Here is a 24,667-nt window from a genome sequence, read left to right as displayed (position 1 = left end):
AATCTGACCCATCCTTTTCTGTTACTGAGTAAGTCTGCAGGAAGATTCAGCTCTGGGTGGAGGCAGCCCTGGAGCTGGTCACTTTCCCGTCTCTCTGTGGTCCTCCTCTGCAGCTTGCAGAAAGACTCGGGATGGTAAGGGGCGGGGGGACGGCTGCCCTGTCAGGGATCCCCCAAACGGGAGGGGAGAGGAGACTGGAGGGGACATTCTTAGCAGGAGTCAGAAGCTGGCAAGCGCGAGTCACTGGAGCAAGGCCTGGATAAGTGAGAAGCTCTTTGCATCCGGAAGAGTCTGAGTGAGAGCAGTGGGCAGAAGCTGCATCTGGGCCCCGGGCCCACCTTGTCTCTGTCTCCCTGCTTTTTTTTTTCTTTTTGGGTCACACCGGGCGATACACAGGAGTTATTCCTGGCTCTGCACTCAGGAATTACTCCTGGCAGTGCTCAGGGGACCATATGGGATGCTGGGAATTGAACCCGGATCAGCCACGTGCAAGGCAAACGCCCTACCTGCTGTGCTATCACTTCAGCCCCGCATCCTGCCTTGGGAGGTGGGCTTCACCTAACGGGCAATGGAGAAGCATACTGAGTTGGGGAGGGGGGTGTTTTCTAATTAGCATTCAGGGCTCCTGGGAACCCCTTCTGACAATTCAGAGCCTGGTGCCACTAACCCCTAGCTGTGCTGGGGGTCCCCAGGGTGTGGCTCAGAGGATGCTGCAGGCCGGGAATCAAACCCTCATGACCTGGAGCTTGTCCTTTGAGATTTCTCTTCAGCACAGCAGACCAACTTTGTTGTTGTTTTAGAGCCACCCCTGGCGATCCTCAGGGCTTACTCCTAGCTCTCTGTTCAGGGATCACTCCTTGTGGGACTCGGGGGACCACGTGGGATGCCAGGGATTGAATCCAGGCATCAGCCGCATTCAAGTTAATTGTCCTATCCACTGTACTATCTCTCCACGCTCCACAGCAGATCAATGTTTAACCAGAGCAGTGATCACTGTGTCTGTGTTCTAGAAAGATGGTTTTGGTATCAGTTTGAAGGATGAAGTTGAGGCAGGGAGAAATTGCCAAGAAAGATGGCCCCCTTCTCCCCCCACAGCCTCCACAGCCTTTACAGGTTGCCACAAAGGTTCGGGCACAAAGTGGTGAGCCAGGAGCCAGGCTGAGCAGTGAGCATGAGGAGAGGAGACAAATCCTGTAGATGTTCAGGGTAATGTCAGCACCCTGGGCACCAAAAGAGTGGTTCACAGAGGTAGGGATGGCAGGAAGGGCATGGAGGGTGATGCCAAGGTTTCCAATTGGTGGGGGAAAGAGGGGGTCTGGAACAATGCTCCCACCCATGACAAGGAAGAGGAAGATAGAAGTGACAATGAGACCCTGTTTTGGCGTACTACTGGCATCATGAGGACGCTGGGGCTCAGGGAAGAGATCAGGGCTGGGGATGGATGGAGACTCAGGAATCCTGGGGAACAAGGAAAAGCCCCAGAGCAAGTTAGGTGATTCTGGAAAAGCCAGTCTCCAAGAAGGGAAATGGGAAGGGAGAAAGGAAAGGCCATGCCACTTAATAACGTAAAAGCTATGTCTCCCTGGGGCTGGAGCCATAGCACAGTGGGTAGGGCGTTTGTCTTGCATGCGACCAACCCTGGGTTTGATTCCCAGCATCCCATATTGTCCCCTGAGCACCTCCAGGAGTAACCCCTGTGCAATGCCGGGTGTGACCCCACCCCCCAAAAAAAAGCTATGTCTCCAGAGTGCCATGGGGCCACCTGCACATGAGAGATCTGTCTGTACTGGAAGATAGACGTTGGCAAGAGCTGGCGAGCACGGAGAGAAACCGGAGCCTGTTCCTCTGTCGGGGGAGGTAGAGTGATAGCAGGGCTTTGGAAAGCAGCTTGATGCCAGGCAGGTCCTCTAACAATTCAGCCCAGAGCTGCCACAGGGCCCTATGTTTCCACGCCCGGGTAGAAGCCCAAGAGGACTGAAAATAGCTGTATGCAAAAAATTCCACACTCCGTGCATCTCAGCAGCATTTTCATAAAGGGACAGACGCCCCCCCCCCCCGCCCCCGGCCCCAGACAGATGCCCACCTTGCATGGGCCAACAAAACGCAACGTGGCTACCAGAAGGAAACTCAGCCATGCAGATGAGCCCGAGGAAGAGCAGCCCCTGCATGCATAAGTGAAGAACACTGCAAAGCCCACCCATGGTTACACTTTCAATGGCCGGAAGTGAAGGGAGTGAAGCCTGCAGAAAAATCCATAGAGACAGAAAGTGAGTAGGATTGCCTGGCAGTGGGAGAAAGAGGGAATAGGGTTTAGGTGTGAATGGGTGTGGGGCTTTTCCAGGTACTGAAATTACGCTGGAATTACATGGTGGGGATGCTGTATACAACTGTTTCCTTCCCTCCCTTCCTCCCATCCTCCCTCCCTCCTTCCCTCCCTTCTGCTTTTTCTTTCTCCTTTTGGGCCAGGCTCTTTACTCAGGGATCACTCCTGGAAGGGCTCCAAGGCCCATTTGTGGTGCCAGGAATTAAACCCAGTTAAGTTATGTGCAAGGCAAGAGCCTTACCCACTACGTGTCTGTCCTACCCACAAGCTTGTAACTATACCAAACCGCCAGTCTCTACCCTATTATTTTCTTTTCAGGGTCACTCCTAGGGGTGTTTGGGGAGGGGGGTCAGTGCCAAGGACTGCTACATACAGAGCATGTAACCATCTTCTCAGCCCTGAACTGTACATTTTATTTTTATTTATTTTGGTTTTGTGGCCATATCCAGCAATGCTGAGGGGTTACTCCTGGATCTTGCACTCCGGAATTACTCCTGGTGCTGCTTGAGGGACCATCTGGGATGCTGGGGATCGAATCTGGGTCAGCATGTGCAAGGCAAGCTCCCTACCCACTCTACCATCACTCTGGCCCCCTGAACTGTACACTTTAAAAGTGTAAATTCTAGGGCTGGAGTGATAGTATAGTGTGTATGTCACTTGCCTTGCACACGGTCAACCTGGATTCAATATCAGCACCCTATATAGTCACCTAAGCCGGGAGTGACCCCTGAGTGCAGAGCCAGGAGTAAGCTTTGCACACCACCAGGGATGGCCCCACCTGAACAAAAGCAACAACAAAAAAAGGAGTCCTTCAGGAAGCAATCAATGGAAATCAATTATACATATTTTCGATTTTTTTTATGTTTTGCTAAGTGAATTCTGGAATTCCAAGTGAATTCTATAGTTATCAGAGGTCTCAGTCTGAGGGGTCAGAGAGATACTACAGCGGGTAGGGCACTTGCCTCTCATACGGCCACCTGGCTTGGAACCCTGAGATCCCATACGGTCCCCTGAGCACCACCAGGAGTAATTCTTGAGTGCAGAGCCAGGAGTAAGCCCCGAGCACCTCTAGGTGTGCCCCTACACCCCCCCCCCAAAAAAAAGAACACCGGTCTGGACTGGCTACACTGAAAGCAGCAAGTAGTTCCTATAGGGAACAGGGCAGATCTAGACTAATGGTTCTTTCCTGGAGGTCAATTTTTTTTTTTGAAGTAACAGATTTTATTTGGAGGCTTCAGGAGAGGGAGAGAAAGGGATAAGCAGGTAAGCGGGGGAATGGCGAGTAAGAGAGAGAGTAACGTGTCCAGAGAGAACGCGGGCTTCTCCGAGGGTGGAGAGAGCACCTACACACATCCTAGCATTAGACAGAAAAGCATGAAAGTACACATCTCAAGAGGGGAGATGCGGGCGACACATGTGCTCTGACACCACATGTGCTCGGCCACTAGGCGCAAGCAGCTCATGGGCTCAGGCAGCATATGCGCCCTGGAGGTCAGTTTTTATTTCCCTCTCTTCCATCTGGGATGAGCAATAAAACCCCTCAATAATAATGGGCTTGTGAGACTGGCTCCCACCATCAGGATGAGGTGGGGGACCCACACCCTTCCACTGCCAGGCCTGAGAACAGCTTCAAAAAAGCTCTTCTGAAGGAGGACAAGAAGGCAGTGAGTGTCTGGGTAGACAATGGTGGGATGGCAGAGGAGGACAATGGTGGGAACACGGAACCAGGGGACAACCCAGCTGCCAGCAGAGAAGGAGCAGTGGGGTGAACCCACTAATGTTGCAGCCACTGAATTCAAACGCATGGCTCTGCTAAGGCGGCACCAACAAAGAGGGAGGGGAGACGAATTGTTTCTTTCTTTGAGTTATGCAATGTGTTTCAGCTTGGAGGCAGAAGCAAAAGGTCCCCGTGACTTCTGTGTCACCAGAACCGACTCTTTCAAGCCGGGTTTCTCCATCTCAGCAGGTCCTGAGGTTGGAGAGAAGCATATGAGCTCCTGTGTACGGAAGCCTGGAAGGCCCAGCACAATGCGGGCTGTGCACCGTTGCACTGCTTTCGAGGAGGGAGCAGGGGGTGGGGGCGGCAAGGGGATCCCCAACACTGAAGCTGGGCGCTTTGCTGTGGGTTACTGGGTATGCAATAGACTTCCTTTATGTTTCTAGAGAGGGGAGAACTTACTTAGTCTCTGAATGGGGGATTATGTGGACTGAAGAATATTTGGGGGGACCAGAGAGACAGTCCAGCAGATTGGGCACTTGTCTTGCATGCAGTTGACCCCGGTTTGATTCCCCACATCCCATATGGTCCCCTGAGCACTGCCAGGAGTGATTCCTGAGTGCAGAACCAGGAGCAACCCTGAGCATCTCTGGATGTGTCCCAAAAACTTAGAGAGAAAGCCAGAGAGGAGGGAGGGAGGAAGGGAGGGGGAGAGAGAGAGAGAGAGAGAGAGAGAGAGAGAGAGAGAGAGAGAGAGAGAGAATGCTTGGGAATCCTCTGGAACTGGAGACTGAACTGACTTTTCCCTTCTTTTGAAACTTGTTTTGGGGCCACTCCTGGTGGTGTTCAGAGCTTACTCTGTGCTCAGGGATCACTGTGCTCAGGGCACTGTAGGGGGGTGCTAGATTGAATCCAGGTTGGCACCTGCAAGGCTGGCACCTCACCCTCTGAACTATTTCTCTGGCCCTTCCTGATAGCCTCTCTGGTGGTGAGATTTCCCAAGGCTAGAGACTTGATCTTCAATTTCCCAGCAGTAATGGGGTGGGTGAAGAGGCAAGGAGGAAGGGACAGGGCGAGGGGGGAAAGTCACTCCTAGGAACACTCAGCCTTGTGCTTTGTCTGACGGTTCAGGGTTCAACCCAGTGGTGCCGGGGGTCATGCAGTGCCGAGGATCAAACTCAGAGATCTCACACAGGCCAGACATGTGCTCCAGCTCTTTGAGCTTTAACGTTGACCATAATTCTCTTGGTTGTAGGTTTCTGAGACTCAGAACGACAGGGAGGTGGAGGTGGACCTCTTTTGGCAAATATTCCAACATCAGAAACTTGGTCCTGGGCAAATACCCCTGGTAACCCCCTGAGTGCCTGTTGGCCCTTCATGTCTATGCCCAGGGAGTCTTTTCCCTCCTTTGGAGGCTTGATTTCACCAGCTTGATTTCATAAACCTCTGCTGGGGGAAGTGTGTGCTAACAGTTCTATTCATCATCCTTTTGGCGGGCTCTGCCTCTCTGGGGACGGGAGCCAGAGGCCAAGGGCAGGAGCCTGTGTTCTGGGATCTGTCGGGGCCTTGGAAAGGGTATTTATTAGGAACCATGGAATGTCCAAATATAGGCTTGACCCAACCATAGGATGGGAGATGATAGTACCCACTGGAAATGATGTTGAACAAGAAGTATTGTTGACGTGGGAAAAGGACTATCATCAGTAAGAAGCACAATGTATGTGGACAGCTTGATCTCAGCTACAAATGGAAAAACGCATCTAAATCTACTCTCAGAACATCTGGAAATGTGTAAGTTCTAGCCAGCAAAATAGAACAATGGTTATTTCCAACCCTCCCCCCCAAATTTTACTCTACTTTGTATATTGGCTACCATGACCTTTATTCTATTAAAATTGTATATAATTTTTTGGTTTGGGACCATAGCCAGCACTGCTGGGGGCTATTCCTGGCTTAGTGCTGGGCTGGGATAAGGGTAGTGTCAGTTCCCAGCAGTGCCTGGGGGACCAAGCTCTGCTGGGATAGAATCATGTTGGTCCCCAGTATGCAGAGCACAAGGTCCAGTGCTTTGAATCCATTTTCCAGCCTATTAGTTACATCTTGAAAGCAAAGACAGCAACAGCACCTCTAGGTCTGTGTACTGCTCCAGCCTTTAAAGCAAACATTATAGGGTCTAGAGGCAAAGGGCGTCCCTAGTCTGGAAGATCCTTGGCCATCCAACCATCCCTGTAGCACTCTGGGGTCTTTACTTGGTTCTTCCCTGCCCCCAGGGTTTAAAACAACATCATACTGTCCAGGGCAGTCCCAGATCAGAGACAGGCCCCTGAAGGAGACTCTGTCCCTGGAGGAGGTGACATGGTCCATCCTGGGGACACTGGGCAGAAGCAAAAGAGTCCACATCAGCCCTTGGATTCCTCATGGAAGAATAGCACTACAGAGAATGGGCTGGGCCTAAGGGCCTGGGGGGTGTGGGGTGAAGGAAATTCATAGGCACTAGGGGCGTGGCCTGTAGGACTGAGCTCTCCTGAAGAATTCCAGCAAGAAAGTTAACTGCAGAAGCTAGAGAGATAGTACAGTGGGCAGGGCACTAGCCTTACATGCATCCCCTGTCCCCAAATGCCCACCTATCTCCTGTATGACCCCCCTAACTCCACCAGGAATCATCCTAGAGAGCAGAACCTGGAATTAGCCCTAAGCGTTACCAGACGTGGCTTGAAAGCCAGAAAGAAAGAAAGAAAGAAAGAAAGAAAGAAAGAAAGAAAGAAAGAAAGGAAGGAAGGAAGGAAGGAAGGGAGGGAGGGCTGGAGAGATAGCACCGCGGGTAAAGCGTTTGCCTTGCATGCAGCTGACCTGGGTTCGATTCCCAGCATCCCATATGGTCCCCTGAGCACTGCCAGGAGTAACTCCTGAGTGCAGTGCCAGGAGTAAGCCCTGTGCATCGCCAGATGTGACCCAAAAAAAAAATAAAGAAAGAAAAGAAAAGAAAGTCAGACAGAAAGAAAGAAAGAAAGAAAGAAAAAAGAAAGAAAGAAAATCATCTGTGTCTGCAAGTTGATGCCAACTCTGGTCCCTTGTGCTCACAGTTCTGGCCTCTATAGGACACATCTTCCTGGTGTGCCCACAGACGTCCCGAATCATCATATCATCATCAGCCTTCCACATCTGCACCCCAGTATCCCAAAGCAGGGGTTCCTGTGAATGCCAGGAGGAAGCCCATACTGCTGCAATATGTGCAAGCCTCAAAGGTGGGCGTGCTTGAGCCCAGTTTGCTAAATGGGGTGGGGGATGGGGTAGGGGGGGTGACACAGTGCTTCTCCAGGGACTAGAGCAAAATCTAGTTTGCTCCACCCAGGGGAGAATCCAGACGGGCATGGAAAGCCACGAAGGGCTGCAGAGTGAGCTCATTATTCATAGCTTCTGGAGGGGCAGCAGACCTGGGTGGGCTGGAAAGGGTGGCCTCTTATCTTGGCCACAAGAGTGCTGGGACCAGCAACAAGAGAAAGAAGGAAACAGAAATGGCAGCAGTGCCACAGGAGGAGCCCTTAAGGCTCACGCTGCCCAGAAGGAACTGACTCCGGAGCCTGCAGTGACCTCTCCCCACTGCTCGGGGCTCAGAATGTGAATCTGGGGGCTCAGTTAATGAATTAGTCAGATGCTGGAAAAAAGAAATCCGTGCCAAATCTCTCATGTGAGGATTTGGACACACAGTCTTCTTTTCAAACGGTCTTGGAAAGGGCAAGGAGAATTCCTTCCTAACGTCTGTAGACCTGATCTCATAGGTCAGGAGAGACGCATCCAACGCTCTGTCCTTTGTCCACTCAACAGACATTTATTGTGCCAGGCTGGGAGTAAGAGTTAAATCTTATCCTGTTGGGATCAGGCACAGGGCCTGGAGAAATAGCCCTGCAGAGAGGGCATTTGCCTTGCATGTGGCCTACCCAGGTTCAATTCCCAGCATCCCATGTGGTCCCTCCCTCACCCCCACCCTCACCCCAGCACCACCAGGAGTGATCCCTGAATGCAGAACCAGGAGTAACCCCTGAGCATCTCCGGGTGTGGCCCCCAACAAAAACAAACCAACAAATAAAGAAGTCAAAGAAGTCGGAGCCAAGCACAGGTCCAAGTGCCAGAAGGTGTAGGTCAGTGTAGTGGAGGAACATGAAGCAATCTGAGACACGGAGGGTGTTTGCAAACACTGAGCTAGCACATGACCCAGGCAGGAGGGAGCAGCTAAGTCTTCCTCCCATCTGGGCCACAGGCTCCACCTGTGTGCTCAAAAGTTGTCACTTGAGCCTTGAAAGAGCAAGAAGTATTAGCGAGGGCTGGGGGTTGGGTGGGTCCTCCCATCAGAGGTGCTGGCGCACACAAAGGTGCAGAGGAAGCCTGCTAAGGCCTGGCGCCCGCCCGCGAAGAACCAACCATCAGGAGGTAAAGGGCAGAAGTAGAGGAGGAGAGCGTGAGGAGTGAGAGCAAGAGGAAGGCGCTGCTCTGCCAAGGGCCTTCTGAGTTGCCACAGCGTGAATTTGACCATGGAAGTTGGCTTGAGCAATGAAGGCTTTTACGCAGCGGTGTGAAGATCATGCCTAGGTTTTATAATAAGACGCTGGCAGCCGTGCAATGGGGAGGCTCAGCGAGGAGGTCATGGTATTCTTCTCGTGGACAACTGATAGGGCTGAGAGTAGAAATAGCCCCGTGAGGAGGGGCAGAACCCAGAACACGGAGGCAGGATCAATAGGACGCTCCCATTAAGAGGGTTTGGAAAGACCGAGGGAGGGATTAGAGCCGGCTAATCTCCCGAGTTCTGACCTAAATTAGACTCTTATTTACTCAGTGTCGATGCGGGAGGAAAAGGAGACTTAGGGGTGGGGTGGGGTGACGATGATTAATTTATTTTTAGACTGGTTGAATTTGAGACACTTGAGGAGTCCAAGAGGCAAGTGGATGGTCTAGAACTCAAAATAGAGATCTAGGCCAGAGATAGAGGTGAGCGCTTGAGGGTGGCAGGAGAACTGTGGGTTGGCAGAGGGTATGTGAGAAGCCAGAGGAGGAACGGCCAAGCCCCAAGGAATAGTGAGCATTAAAGTTGGTGGGGGTGGGGGGAAGACGGGTTGCTTGGAGCAGAGCAAGAAAGAAACCCAGGTGCATTGGGGTTCTCGCATGGAGGGGAGGTGGGCGCTTTTGGCATTGAAGGCTGGTCCAGTACCACAGAGTAACCAAGTGTTACTATGGTGAGGAGGATGTGGGGCCCTGGGAGCCGCAGTGAGAGTGATCTGTAGAGCTCAGCCCCGCAGTGGGAGGCCGGGCCAAGATGGGGTGTGAGTATTCAGGCTGGCAGGAAAGGAGAGAAGGAGGGAACTGGAGAGAGACAGGAGTGAGGAATGTTGAAAATGAGACACTCAGAGAGGTATGACAGCTGTGAAGGTCCCCGGGGAAAATGGAACCCACACATGGGCAGGGCTACACACACACCCCACCTCCGGGCAAATGAGAGCCCCAGGGGAGAGCCTGCAGGTAGGCAGGAAAGCTTATTTTCTTCAGGTAGTGGGAGTTTGAAGATATTCTCACCTGATGTGTGAAACATGACGCTGGTCTTAGTCTGGGGGTGAAAGGAGAGACGGGCAATACGGGAGGGCAGAGAGAAAGGCGCCTGTGGAAGATTCCCTGCAGGGTCTCTGGGCCACCGAGGGCTCCCTGCTCTCCAGAAGGAGGGATTCCTATCCAGCGCCCAGCGCCCGCGTACCCTCGGTGCTCACCTGACATTACAATAGTGACTTGAGGTGCAGGCTGAGAGCTGAGGGTAAAGCAGGAAAGCACCAAAGCACTGTGTTAGGGCTCTCAACCTTTGGACTCCGTCCACAGAGAATTCGAAGCATTACCACCGTTACAGGGAAAGGAATTTCACAGTTCACTGCACTTTTTCTACAACCTAAAATGCCAGAAAATGAGTCTGAAGAATACCCACAAATGTATTGAATGTTCTTGTAGTAGTCCTAAGCTGGAAACAACCTAAACGTCTATGAACAATGGAGCAGAGAAATACATGAAGCGAAATCCATACAGTGGGACACAAGGGATCAGTTAAAGGGTGAAAGACAGGGCTGGAGCGATAGTACAGTGGGTAGGGCTTTAGCCTTGCACATGGCCGACCCGGGTTCAATCCCCGGCATCCCTTATGGTTGCCCCAGCACCGCCAGTGCAGAGCCTGAGTAACAGAGTGCAGAGTGCAGAGTGCACTCCTGAGTGCAGAGCCAGGAGTAACCCTTGAGCACCGCTGGGTGTGACCAAAAAAAAAAAAAGTCAAGAAAAAAAAAGGGGGTGGAGGGGAAGACGATAGAGACCAGAACACAGCAAGATGTCACAAAGAGAAAGACAAGTGAAAAAATTAGGCTGCATGATGATATGATACTATACTTAGAAAACCCTAGAGACTCTACAGAAAAGCTCCTAGAAACAATAGGTCGGTTTAGTAAAGTGGCAGGCTACAAAATCAACACCCAAAAGTCCATGGCTTTCTTATATACAAGTAACAAAAGAGAAGAAAGAGACCTTAAAAAAACAATCCCGTTCACGATAGTACCTCAGAAAATCAAGTACCTCGGAGGTAAAGGATCTATACAGGTAAAATTACAAAACACTACTTTAAGAAATAAAAGAGGACACTAGGAAATGGAAACACATCCCCTGCTCATGGATAGGGAGGATTAACATTATCAAAATGGCAATACTGCCCAAAGCACTATACAAATTCAATGCAGTCCCTATCAGGATACCCATGACATTTTTCAAAGAAATAGACAAAACACTCCTGAAATTCATATGGAACAATAAACCCCCACGAATAGCTAAAGCAATTCATGGGAGAAAGAAGATGAGTGGCATCACCCTCCCCAACTTCAAACTGTACAACAAAGCAGTAGTAATTAAGACAGCATGGTACTGGTTAGAAACAGACCTGCAGACCAGAGTTGAATATTCTGTCACAGACCCCCAAATATATGACCACTTAATCTTTGACGAAGAAGCAAGAAATATGAAGTGGAACAAAGAAAGTCTCTTCAACAAGAGGTGCTGGGAAAACTGGATAGCTACCTGCAAAAAAATGACCTCTGACCTCTGTCTAATGCCAGGCACAAAAGTCAGATCAAAGTGGATTAAAGACTTCAGCATCAGTATCAGACATGAATCCATAAGGTACATAGAGGAAAATGTAGGCAGATCTCTCCACGACATTGAAGCATCTTTAAGGATAAAACAGCACTGACCATGCAAGTGGAAGCAAACATAAACAAATGGGACTACATCAAACTAAGAAGCTTCTGCACTTCAAAAGAAACAGTGACCAAAATACAGAAAGAGCCCACAGAATGGGAAAGAATATTTACCCAATACCCATCTGATAAGGGATTAATATCCAGGATATACAAGACATTAGAATTGTACAAGAAAAATACCCTCCAACCCCATCAAAAAATGGGGAGAAGAAATAAACAGAAGTTTCTTCAAAAAAGAAATACAAATGGCCAAAAGGCACAAGAAAAAAATGCTCCACATCCCTAGCCATTAGGGAGATGCAAATCAAAACAACAATGAGATATCATCTCACACCACAGAGACTGGCACACATTCAAAAGAACGAAAGCAACCAGTGCTGGCGTGGTTGTGGGGAAAAAGGGACACTCTCTTTCACTGTTGGTGGGAATGCCCACTAGTCCAGCCTTTCTGGAAAACAATATGAACAGTCCTTCAAAAACTAGAAATTGAGCTTCCATGTGACCCCACAATACCACTTCTCGGAATATATCCCGAGGATGCAAAAAAGCACAGTAGAAATGACATCTATACCTATATATTCATTGCAGCACTGTGCACAATAGCCAAAATCTGGAAACAACCCAAGTGCCCTAGAACAGATGACTGGTTAAAGAAACTTTGGTACATCTACACAATGGAATACTATGCAGCTGTCAGGAGAGATGAAGTCATGAACTTTGCTTATAAATGGATAGACATGGAGAGTATCATGCTAAGTGAAATGAGTCAGAAAGAGGGACAGACATAGAAGGACTGCACTCTTTTGTGGCGTATAAAACAATATAACATGAGGCTGACACCTAAGGATAGTAGATACACGGGACAAGTAGATTGTTCCATAGCTGGAAGCCTGCCTCATGAGTAAAGGGGAGAAGGCAGCTGAAATAGAGAAGGGATCACTAAGAAAATGACGGCTGGAGGAATCGGTCGAGATGAGAGATATGTGCAGAAAGTAGATAAAGGACCAAACATGATGGCCTCTCAGTAGCTATATAGCAAAATGATGCCCAAAAGTAGAGAGAGAGTATGGGGAAAATTGTCTGCCATGGAGGCAGGGGGAGGGTGGGAAAGGGGGGGTATACTGGGGATATTGGTGGTGGGGAATGTGCACTGGTGGAGGGATGGGTGTTTGATCATTGTGTGATTGTAACCCAATCATGAAAGCTTGTAACTATCTCTCAGTGATTCAATAAAATTTTTTTAAAAATCAGGCTGCATGGTTCTATGTATAAATTTGGGGGGATGGTGTGGGTCACACCCAGTGGTATTCAGGGCTTACTCCTGATTGTGCTCAGGGATCCTGGTGGACTTGGGGAACCGTATGTTGTTCTGGGGATTAAACCCCAGTGGGCCACATGCAAGGCCACAGACACCCTTTGTGCTATACTTTCTCTTCATGTGTAACTTTAAAACATGCGTTGGAACAATAGTACAGTGGGTAGGGCGCTTGCCTTGCACATGGTCAACTCAGGTTCAATCCCCGGCATCCCAGGAGTAATTCCTGAGTCCAGAGCCAGGAGTAACACCTGAGCACTGCCAGGTATAGCCCAAAAATGTTAAAAAAAAAAAAAAAAACAGGCAGGACCACCCTCTAGGCTCAGGAAGTCATCATGTAAGAGACACATGAGCACTGCCATGCTGCACACATGCTCGCTCTCGTTCATTTCGTGAGCATCCATGAAATTCTACCCGGGCGCACACTTTTCCATGAGGAGTTTCTATTTCAGTCAACGCAAGCATTTCTGCACTATACACAGCCTGGCATGGTCCTGTACAACAGGAGACACACAGTATAAAAGCAGATTGGGTCAAGTTTACAGGCGCGAAGTGTTTGTCCGAGGCAACCGCAGGCTGGGGACAGGCCTTGTTGGGGTTTGGCTGGGCCCCCTGTTCATCTACCTTCCAGTCAGCTGCTGAGGCCTTGAGGACAGGAGACACAGACACCAGAGGTGAAATCTACTGGGTTCTCAAGCAGCTCCAGCAGTAGCCCCTGTGTCTACTGACCCATCTCATCATGCATCAGCTCCTCTCCAGAAGCCCCGTTGTTGTTTGCTCGACCTCACTGGGAGAACATCGAGCATTTTCCTTGCACCTGAGGCTTAAACTCTTCCAATTGTCATCACTTTCGAAGTTTCTCCCTCCTCCCCTCCTGCGGCCTGTGTTAGTGTCTGTGCCACCTTCCCCGAGCTGCACGAGTGCATTTCAACACCTCAGAGGCCAGCCTGGCCTTCCCCGTCCCATCTATCAACCCATCGCAAGGCTGTCAGGCCTGCTGCCTCCCAACCCCTGTCCCCATGACTGCGAGAATGGTCTCCAGTCCAGGGCACTGCAGCCCTCCTTGTTTCTTGTTCCCAGTGACGTCAAAGCCTCCCTGTTCATGGAATAGTTCCCATCAGCAAACTTGCTCTAAGGCCCTTTTTCAAAAGAAGCCCTCCCCTAAGTTCTCACTGTCTCCTTGACTTCCTGGCTTCTACTGGAGAGAAAAAGTCTTGTCCATCCTGCTTGCAGCCTCTCCTTCCCTTGCTCTCTCGGAGCTCCCTCTCAGTTCTGCTCATATTCTCTTCTCTTCTTCCTTTATTTTATTTTGCTGTTTTGGGCCATAGGGGTCACTCCTGGCTCTGCAATCAGGAATGATTCCTTGCATAGTACATATGGGATGCTGGGGGGTCGAACTCAGGTCGGCTACATACAAGGCAAGCATCCTACCTGCTGTACTATAGCTCCAGCCCTTCTTGTCTTATTCAAGCTCTCAGCAGAAATAAGCAAATCCTCTAAGCCTGCTTATTCTCCGCCTGCTTTCCTAGACCCTGTTTGATTTGTCTTCCACTTCAGTCTCCTTCACTGGTTTCTCATCTCCTACCTAAATACTAGAGTAATGGAGATCTTAATCCTTCAATGTCTTTTGTTTGTTTGTTTGTTTGTTTTCTGGGGGGGACCACACCCAGCATGCTCAGGGTTTATTCTTGCTTCTGTGCTCAGGGCTCACTTCTGGTGAGGTTCAGGCAACCACATGGGGTACTAGGGATGGAATTTGGTGAGCCACATACAAGGAAAACATCTTAACTCCGGTACTATCTCTCTGTCCTTTCAGTCCCATGCTTTTAATATCATCTAGATCTGGATGCCTCCCAAATTTAATCTCCAACCTCCTCCATCTCTTACCAAAATCCAGACTTGCCAACCAAATACTTCCTCTTGGGGATCTATTAAGCACAAGGATTTAAATTTGTTCAGGGTAGCATTCCCTGTCTCTTCAAACCCACTCCTTCTGCTGTTTCCTTTCAGAAAAAGATACCAAATTCACGTAGAGCCGGGGGTCCCAACTCTTCTCCTTCCTGGGTAGGGGTGAGGGGGATTTCCTGAGCAGCTTGGTTGGTACAGCAACTGCCTTGCAGGTACAAGGTCAAGATTTATGACCCCGACACCACACCATATGCCAAGCATGATCCCCGAAGTATTGCAATTTGTGATCCCAGGGGCCACAGTGAAGTGTGTGATCTGTCACCTACTGTAACTAGATGAGAAGGAGCATCACAACTAAAACTTCAAGCCCTGACAAGCATCCTTATCAAGGAGGCCAGCACCCAGCCAACTCTTCCACCAAGTGTCCTGGTCACTGCAGCAACAACATAAAGCAACCATGGGAAGTTGGGGGGGAAAGTGTGCCCAGGGGCTAGAGCCAAAGCACAGCGAATAGGGCATTTGCCTTGCATGCAGCCGACCTGGGTTCAATTCCCAGCATCCCATATGGTCCCTTGAGCACTGCCAGGAGTAATTTCTGAGTGCATGAGCCAGGAGTAACCCCTGAGCATCGCCGGGTGTGACCCAAAAAGAAAAAAGAAAAAAAAAGTGTGTCCAAGAATCTGGTTGCTTACAGCTCTGACCTTTCACCTCTTTCTCCAGCCTTGCCCCAGTAACATCAAGTCATCATGGCCAAGCTGACAGAGCAACAGAAGTTTTGAAAATGTAAATGAGATGTAATGGAAACTCAGCCATGGAGTGACTGCCTTTGCATGTGGGTTCAATCCTGGCAGTGCCAAGAAAATAAGAAAGTAAAAAATAGCAATATAATTTGGGTGACATCATGCCCCTGCTCAAAACCATCCAGGGAGGTTGCACTCGGCACCACCCACGTTCAGTTAGGAGCCCCCAGAAGGGGCTGAAGCAGCTGCCTCCAGTGCACCCACCAGAACGGAAGCTCACCTGCGCTCTGCACCTCCCTACCCCAGCATGCGCCGGGGAAGCCGCTCTCTAATGGGTCTTCCCCACTGCTAACCACTAAGCATTACCCTGGGGCACGGAGGCATCAGGGAGAGAAGGGGAGAAAAAGGGGGTTGGGGGAGCTGGTGGGTGCACGGCCTCCACACTGCCCTCTGCTGGTGCTTTACTGGGTATTCCAATCCCACCCTGCTCCCACCTGTGAAGAGGAATCTGATTCCCACTGTTTGGGGCCACACGGTGCGATGCTCAGGGGTTACTGGCTCTTAGTAGTTACTCCTGGCGGTGCTCCAGCGGTCATATGGGATGCCAGGGTTCAGACTTGGTTCAGCCGTGTACAAGGCAAACACCTACCCGCTGTATTAATTCTCTGGGCCCTGATGCCCACCTTTTCCCAGAGTGGAGGGGGTGGGGTAGAGATGCTTAGTGAACCATGCAGTGCTGGGAATCAAACCTGGGGCTCCTGTGTGCAAAGCCCGAGCTCTAGTCCTTTGGATCATCTCCTCGGACCCTATTCCCACTCTCTAGATGGGAAGAGCAGGGCTCAAAATGGGGCTGTCTCTTGTTCAGACCACACAGCCCCTACTGCAGAGCAGAACAGGAATCTGGGGCTATTTTTTTGGGCCACACCCCGCCATGCTTAGGGCTTACTCCCGGCTCTGCACTCAGGAATTACTTCTGGCGGTGCTCAGGGGACCATCTGGGATGTCAGAGACCCAACCTGGGCCAGCCATTGCTCCCGAACACCCTACCCCCTGTACTCTCTCCGCCTCCTGATTCCCACTTTTGGAGGGTATTGCCAAGAGATGCTGAGAGCTCCGGCCCCACTTGTTGGTTTAGCGTACTGTCTGCCCCCAGCATCGCTGGAGTATTTGTTCCCAGCGATGGACAGTTTGTTCTCAGGCACAGGGGTCCTGCTGTCCTGTTGGCCCCGTGGGAGGCTCAGAAGCCAGAAGACTTGAGGGACTGTCCAGGGAGGGAGGGCAGGTGAGGGGCCAGGGTGAGTGCCGCGTGGGGGCAGGAGCCTTTCTATTCCAAGCTGTTTGTAAACAGCGTCCTAGAGACCAGGCCAGACTTCTGAGAGGACCCCAGAGACAGAAGGAGCCGATTTCCTCCAGAGCAGCCTTGGCTCTGCCCAGCTGCACTAAGGCTGGAGGCAGCCAAGCAAGGGATTTACAATCACAGAGCCTCCACTAAGCTCCCTGCCCAGGTCCAGCGTGGCCTCTCCTGGGCGGCCCCAGCCTGGGTGAGAACGGAGTCGGGCAGCCGGGCGCCAGGGCGGTGAAAGGGTCTCATTCCGGCTTGTGCCTTCCTCACTGCTTCTTTCTCTTCCTCCCTTCTCCCTCTCCCTTTTGGCTCATTCCCTCGTTCCCACAATGTCTACTTATTAATAGGGTCACACCCCAGTGCTGGGAAAATGACAGCATACCCCATAGTACTCAAGGAGGGCACTGAGGATTGAACTTGGAGCTCACACTTTTTTTTTCCATCACTTGAGCCATCTCTCTGGCCCTGACAGTATTGCTTTGTTTTGTTTTGAGGCCACAGCTAGTGGTATTCAGGGCTCTGCACTCACGGATCAATCCTGGCAGTGCTCAGGGAAACAAATGAAGTGGTGGGGATTGAACCCAGATCAGCCATGTACAAGGTTCTATCCATTGTACTCTCTCCAGCCTGACAGTAACTTGTTTGGTGTTTTTGGGCCATTCCTGGCTTTGCTTGACGATCACTCCTGATGGGCTAGGGGGGACCCTGTGGAGTGCCAGGGCCCCAGGTCAGACTCAGCCAAGGCAAGGGCCCTACCTGCTGTACTATTGCTCCGGCCCCACCATAGTAATTTTCTAAGCCTCATTTAAACAGATTTTTTTTTAGTTTCAAGAGGTTAAAAATATTTATTTCTATGAACAAGAATAAGAAAGTCAGTGTTCCTTGACATGAGTCACGTCAACAGGCTTTTTAAAAAGTGTTGGGGCTGGAGCGATAGCACAGCGGGTAGGGCATTTGCCTTGCACATGGCTGACCTGGGTTCGATTCGCAGCATCCCATCTGGCCCCCTGAGCACCGCAGGGATAATTCTGAGTGCAGAGCCAGGAGTGACCCCTGAGCATCACCGGGTGTGACCCAAAAAGAAAAAAAAAAGTGTTGATGTGGCATCTGAAAGGTCGAAGTCTGAAGAATTTAGGGAGGAAGACAGTCTCCCGGAAGTCAGGCCCCTTGGTACCTCACCAGTTGAATCCTTAGCCCCCCTTGCCATTAGCCAGGCTCTGGGAGAAGCCTCAGGAGACCCTGCGTGTTTGGGGCGGAGGTTGAGAAGGTGGGACAGTACCTTTGGCACTACAAGGCCTGCAGTCCCATGGTTTCCTTCCTTCCATGGTAACTTCAAGCTCACTGGCTCACCAAGGGGCTGAAGCAGAAATCAAGTCTGGGCCTGTCTGTTCCTGACACCCACAGCCTCTCTGCTCCCCACCTGCCCCATCCCCACAGACCATCCTTTTTGCTGTAGTGGTGGAAAGTGGTCCCATAACGCAAAGGGTACAGCCTGGTCTGGAACTTGGTGATATATGGCCTGAATCAACCCTCTTCATCCCCCTTCGCTGGCACATACACTCCTCCCCCCACCATATGGCCACAGGGCCTGAGTGTGTATGTGTGTGTGTGTACACTCAGGCACAAACACAGAACTCACATCTCTGTATACTTGGGCATGCACTCAGAACTCACATCTCTATACACTTGGGCACACATGCAGACTTCACAAATATGTACTCAGGCACGCACGCTGAACTCACATCTCTGTGAGGAGCTGCCACTCCCCGGCACTTCATGCAGCTCTGCAGGGTGAGTGACCTGTGGACACAGACACCGCAGGGCCTCCTGAGTAAAGAGGGAGGTTGGGGACCTAGAGAGACAACCTAGAAGGTGGTGTGGTGTCCTTGCAAGCAGCGACCTGGATTCAATCCCCAGTACCCCATATGGTCCCTGAGCACAGCCAGGAGTGATCTCTGAGTGCAGAGCCCTGAACATTGTTGGGTGTGGCTCTAAAACCAAAAGAAAAACAGAGAGAGACAGACAGGCTGAGATGCCCGGGAAGCCAGGCCACCATTAGTCTCCTCCTTGGAGGGCTACTCAGATGAGCCTCCTCTAGCCTCAGTCAGGGGCCCTGAAAACCCAGAATCCCAAAAACAACAGGAGAACTTTCCCTTGGTCAATACCACCTGCCTTGGACCATCCACTTTACCCTCCACACCTCCCTTTATTTTGCAGGGGGTGGGGTTGTCACACCCGGCAGTGCTCAGGAGTTACTCTTGGCCCTGCACTCAAGAATCACTCCTGGTGGGGCTCGGGGAATGATATGGGATACTGAGGATTAAACCTGGGTTGGCTGCGTGCAGGACTAACTCCCTACCCTCTGTACTATCGCTTCCCCCCTTCCCTCCCCCCATCTCCCTTACATCAGTCCTCTGGGTACTGTCCACCTCCCAACCCCCACTCCTGACTGACTCCCAGCTGAGGGTGGACCCTGAGGAGGAGGAGACCAAGCACAGCATTATTAAGCCCCCAGCACCGGGTCTAAGAAAGTCAAGTGCTTTGCAGACGTTGCACGGAGGCGACTTTCCAAGTCTGGGAGCTGCCGGAAACCTGTGAACCCCTCCTGGGGTGGCCCCTGCCCCCCAGGGCAGCAGGCCCCCCTCACCTCTGCTGCCCTTTCCTGCCTTCTCCTGGGGCCTGGGCTATTTTGGGTGTGTACCAGCCGGGGTTAATCTCCTTAAGCGATGAGCTGTGCTGCCCAGTGGCCTCCTGCAAGGGCCCAGCCGGCTGCAAAGGGGAAGCTGAGGGGCAGCTCTGGGGACGGGGACGCTTACGGGCCAGCGCCCTGCAGTGACCAGCTAGGGGTGCTTTTGCGTGGCTTCCTGGCTGGGGAGGCTCCGCTGCCCCCTGCTCTTGGCTGAGTGCACGCGCTAATCCCGGGCCCAGGGAAGGCCAGGGGGACGGCAGGGACCCAGGCTGCGGGTTCCTTCCCCACTTGGGAAGGAAAGAGAACACATGAGCTGACCTGTTGGGATTCGATTCCCGAAACCTGAGCCAAGGATGAGGATTTCACTGGCAAACACCTGCCAGGGACGTGGTCTTCCACCTGATGGGGAGTGGTTCCAGATGGACCTGGTACTACGTGTGCCCCCACAGCCCCTGGCCTGACCCCCACTCTTCTGCCTTACAGTCGCTGAGGCCTGGGCCCCACGGAGCCAAGCCCTTGAGCCAAAGCCCTCTGAAATCTCACCAGCCCAAAGAGGAGAGAAAACAGGTAAGCCGAATGCAGCCTCAGGGTGGCGCTCGCATGCCCACAACAGACCAGGGCCTGACCTTGCAGGGGTGAGACTCATTTCCTGGAGGAAACGGCCTGGGACCCAAAGAACAGGTAGGAGGGGCTAGGAAGAGGCAGAGGGTGGGGTCGGGGGTTGGGAACATGGAGAGGGTAAGGAGGGAAGCCTTTGGAGTATTCCAGCCCACCCCCAGTCCTGGCTATCGCTGACCCTCCCCTCTCCGCCAGGTTCCTCCTGCCTAGAACAAGCCTGAACGTAAGATTCCAGCTGCTGGTCTTTCACTCAGGGTTGTGGGGGGTTCTGGAAAAAGGACAGGGTGCAGCTTTGGTAGTAGAGCACATGGATGGTCCACACGAAGCCCTGGGTTCACTCCTCCTCACCTCCCTCCTCCCCACCTTCAACAAAAGCATTGAACCTCAATAATACATCCAATAAAATTTTGTTTTGCTTTGGGGCCACACCTGGCGATGCTCAGGGCTTACTTCTGGCTCTGCGCTCAGAGATCACTCCTGGTGGGGGCTCAGGGGACCAAATCAGGTGCTGGGAATCAAACCTGGGTCAGCCGCATGCCAGTCAAGTACCTACCCACTTTATTCTCTTTCCAAGCTCTGGGAAATTTCAGAGGCATAAACCACAGTAGACAGTGAGTGTCACTTGACAATCAGCCACTGAACCCATCACCCAGCGCGGATACTGCCCAGCTAGTGGAGAACCTCATGCCTTTACACCCTACCCTGCCCCTTAAAGCCTAATTCTCCCACTCTTCCCCCAACATTTCAGTAATCTAACCTAAAAAATAGAGGTTCTGTCAAAAGTCTACCAGTACACTGTCTAAAAGGAATTAACAGAATTCCTTAAAACCATCTGGGGGCTGAAGGGAGCGATAGCACAGCGGGTAGGGCGTTTGCCTTGCCTGCGGCCGATCCGCGTTCAATTCCCAGCATCTCATATGGTCCCCTGAGCATTGCCAGGAGTAATTCCTGAGTGCAGAGCCAGGAGTAACCCCTGTGCATTGCCGGGTTGCGGGGTGTGACCCAAAAAGCAAAACAAACAAACAAGCAAAAATACCCTTAAAACTGTCTTATGTCATACATGATGGAATACTGCTTGGCCATAAGAAAAGATGAAGTCATGCAAATGGTGGCTATGTGGATGGATCTGGAGAGCGAGTTGAGTGAGATTGGCCAGAGGGAGAGGGCCAGACTCAGAATGTTCTCTCTCATAAGTGGGGAATAAAGAAACTCCACAGGGAATATCAAATGCCCAAAGGTGATAGAGAGGAAGAGCAGGAAAACTGGTCCTCAGTAGGAAGCTTGGCCCTGGGGCAGGGGTGAGGGGAATGAGTTAGGGAAGGGAACACCTGGACCACGGGGAGGGGAAGTTTATCTATCTATCTATATCTATATCTATCTATCTATATATATATACATATATATTTATATATCTGAATCTCAATCATAAATATCTTTGTAACTTTGTAATTCAAAGGGATTCAATTAAAAAGGTAAACAATTTCTTTGAAAAAGCCATCTGATGTTTAGTGAAAATTACGTTTTCTAATATAACTGACTGTTAGCCAGTTTAATCCTTTATCCAAATCTTCTTGGTTCCATCGGTTGTATCATGGTCACAGCAGGGAAGAGACTTGTGACTTCTGTGACATCGGACACATGGCTGGGTGAGGGCCACAGGGTGGGGACTTGTGTGTGTGTGTGTGTGTGTGTGTGTGAGTGTGTGCGCGCGCGCGTGCGCACGCTGTCCATGGCTTGCCATGAGTCTCAGGGCATGCACTGGATGACTCTGCTCTCTGTGGTAGACTAGTCCCTGGCCTTGACTGCTCTGTGCCTCAGTTTATCAATCTGTGTAACGGGGCTGAAAGCACACCCTAAGGCATAGCTGTCTTCCGAGTCATGAGGCTTGACTGAAGCTTGATGGTCTTCAGACACATGAGGTCCTCGGCACAGCCTTCTTTTGCTGAGCTTCCACAGGTCATGTGGAAAAGGCTGGTTCCCTGGTATGGCTAACGCCCTGTCTGATGGTAAGTGGCCCAGACAGTGAGTCTAGCCACTGCTCTGAGTAACAGCCCAGGCGCTCCTGAACACCCCGAGTTTGCTTGTTTACTCTGATCACAAACAGCACAGCCCTCAGGGGCCCTGGGGCAGGGGGCCAGCACCCTCTACAACTCTGCCCCAGCCGGCTTTCATGGCACATTTCACCCCTGTGCCCGGTGCTAAGTGCTCTCTGCATGATCCACCCCAACAGTCCAGATGACACCCTGAAAGGTGGGGGTTTACTACGAGGAAATGGAGACTGGCTACTTTGCTACTTCAGTTCGAGCTCTTGGCCACATGCAGTTCCCACATGTAGTTCGAGGAAGGTTCTCTCAGAGCTCCTTTCCCTAACTGTTTCCAAACCCTCCTGGAGAGATACATTTACCATTCACCACCCGGAAAGTGCAGCTCAGGATGTGGCTGACCTCTGGCTACTCGGTGGACTCTTGACTGGGGTCCCCACGCCTCTCCTCTGCTCACCGAGGACTCAGCACTCAGGCACTGCCCCCTGCTTCTCTCCTGGGTCCAGCTCTGTGTGGCCGTGGCAGGAGGGAGAGGCTGGGGTATAGGGAAAACATGGCCTTCCACCATGAGACCCTCTCTGGGGCCTGTGGTGTTGCCTGAAGCCCCCTAGGGTGTGGGAGCTCCATGTTCGCATCCTGGAGAGTCCAGCTCCCTGGGGGAACTGGGGCCAGAGCCTCTGGTGATTTCATTCTTTCCCTGTTTCCTGGGAGTCGTGTTGAGGTCTTGGCCCTGTGGCTCTCGTTCTTTCCATAAATAGTTTAGGGTTTATTCATCAGTGTCAGGCTGCTTCAGAGCAGCTCCATGGCCCGCCACAGCCTGGCCCTGCAGGCGAGCCCTCCCTGGAGACTGCACTCTGGGGGGTCTCACCTGTCCCTACACTGGGAAGGGGCTCGCCTGTCCCTATACTCTGGGGGGTTCACCTGTCCCTGTACTCTGGGGGGCCTCACCTGTCCCTACACCCTGGGGAACCTCAACTGTCCCTACACCCTGAGGGACATCACCTGTTCCCCTATACTCTGGGGAACCTCAGCTGTCCCTACATTCTGGGGGACCTCATCTATCCCTACACCGGGTTTGGGCTCACCTGTCCCTACAATGTCCCAGGCTGACCCAGCCTGCCCTGTGCCTCATGTAATGCCCCCAGAGGTCAGACGGACCCCTGCTTTCTCACTGCCTCAGAAAGACCACGTGATTTGAAGATCTGAACCTCAGTTTCCACAGGAGTAAAGCAAACAAAGAACTGAGCCCAGGTGAAGAGACAGTATGGGGTGAAGTTTCTTGCCTTGCACATGGCCAACCTGGTTCGATCCCCAGCATCAACCATGGTCCCCCAACCCTCCCAAGAGAGAGCAAGAAAGCAAGAGTCTTTCGCTTGCAAGGATTGGCCAGGAACGGAGCAGGACGGAGACGCAGCCAGAGCAGAGAGACGAGGCTGGGCGGGGGGGTGGGGGGGGAATGAGCATTCCTGAGGTCTGACCAAGGTGGCCTGCACAGCCGGACTCAGGCCAGGCCCGTGATCCCACGGACACGGTGAGGAGAGATGCTCCACATCACCCCAGAGGCACCCCTGCGGAAGCCAACCCAATGTGGGGGTCCTTCCCCAACCGCACCCCCGTCTCTCCTCTGACTCATCCTGGTGGCAGACAGTGCTGCTTCCTCCTCCACTCTTCCAACAGGAAGGGGCCTGGCTGGCTTAGCCAGTTTACGACAGGTAGGGGGGCCCTGGGAGACCTTCCAGAAGGTCCCCAGATGCAACCGGCTGGAAGCTTCCTGGTCAGCTCACGCTGCTCACCTGCAGAGCCCTGGGCTCCATTTTCTGAGCCCCCACAAGGACCCTTGTGCCCTGAGATGCCCAGAAGACCTCAGAGTCCCTGGATAAGAGCTTCTGCCACTGGGGGTAGTTGGTTTTCTCTGCTTGGGGACCTCCTTTCCACCCCTCTGCACGATAGGATGGGATGAGTATGAAAGAAACCAGGATGTTGGGGGACAAGGATGGACAGCTCAAGGACACCCCTCCCAACACATCCAATTTTGGAAATAGCCACTGGGACCGAAATCACCCCCCTGCCAACCCAGCAGGCCCTCATTGGATCTGGAGCCTTCAAGCCTCGGCCAACAAAAGCCTTTCTTCCTAGGAAAGAAGCATCCTAGCCATGGAGCTTGGGGGGTCCAGCCCTTCCACATGCCCTGCCCTCGCACTCACGTCCACGGACATCTCCCTCTGCAGCCTCTTCTTGGTCTCCTTCTCGCGGAAGTTGAGCATGGCCTCCCGGCTACACACGCCCGTGGATGGTTTCTCTGTCTGGGTTCGCTGGAGCAGCCCCACGGGGATACTCCCGTCCGGGTCCACCACGTCCAGTTCCTTCTCCAGCTCCTCCATCTCCTCGGGAGACAGGGTGGACAGCAGGCTGTCAATATCGGGGTCCTCGCTCACCTGCCGCCGGTACTTAGCCACTTTGGACATCTTGGCAAAGTGGATTGTGTGGGGGCCTGGCAGGGGGCTGCGGGGAGAGTCCAGGTGGGCTGGGAAGGACGGGTCAGCTGTGCTGGAGGGGACGAGAGGGCTTGAGAGCACCGCTCCAGCTGGTGGGAGAGCTGCGTGCTGGGGGGGGGGGGGGGCTGAAACACAGGGTGTCACTGGGGGTGCAGCTCCCTCCGGGGCCCAGAGCAAGTGGACCCCGGCTGCTCTCACCGGTGTCCA

The 24,667-nt window shown here is 52.1% G+C and overlaps 1 protein-coding gene across 1 annotated transcript in view; it reads right to left on the bottom strand.

Moving 5' to 3' along the window:
* The window catches only part of LMOD1 (leiomodin 1), a 45,330-nt gene extending 20,900 nt beyond the window's left edge, over positions 1-24,430 (bottom strand). Inside the window, exon 1 of the mRNA XM_056110732.1 lies at positions 24,170-24,430. Within this exon, the coding sequence (XP_055966707.1) occupies positions 24,170-24,430 (261 nt within the window). The remainder of the gene's footprint in view (positions 1-24,169) is intronic.
* Between the last annotated feature and the right edge of the window lie 237 nt (positions 24,431-24,667).

The sequence above is a fragment of the Sorex fumeus genome, unplaced genomic scaffold (genome assembly GCF_029834395.1).
Source record: "Sorex fumeus unplaced genomic scaffold, SorFum_2.1 ptg000010l, whole genome shotgun sequence".
In the NCBI taxonomy this organism is placed as follows: Eukaryota; Metazoa; Chordata; class Mammalia; order Eulipotyphla; family Soricidae; genus Sorex; species Sorex fumeus.
Note: the sequence above shows the minus strand (reverse complement) of the source record. Positions and strands in the feature narration are given on the sequence as shown.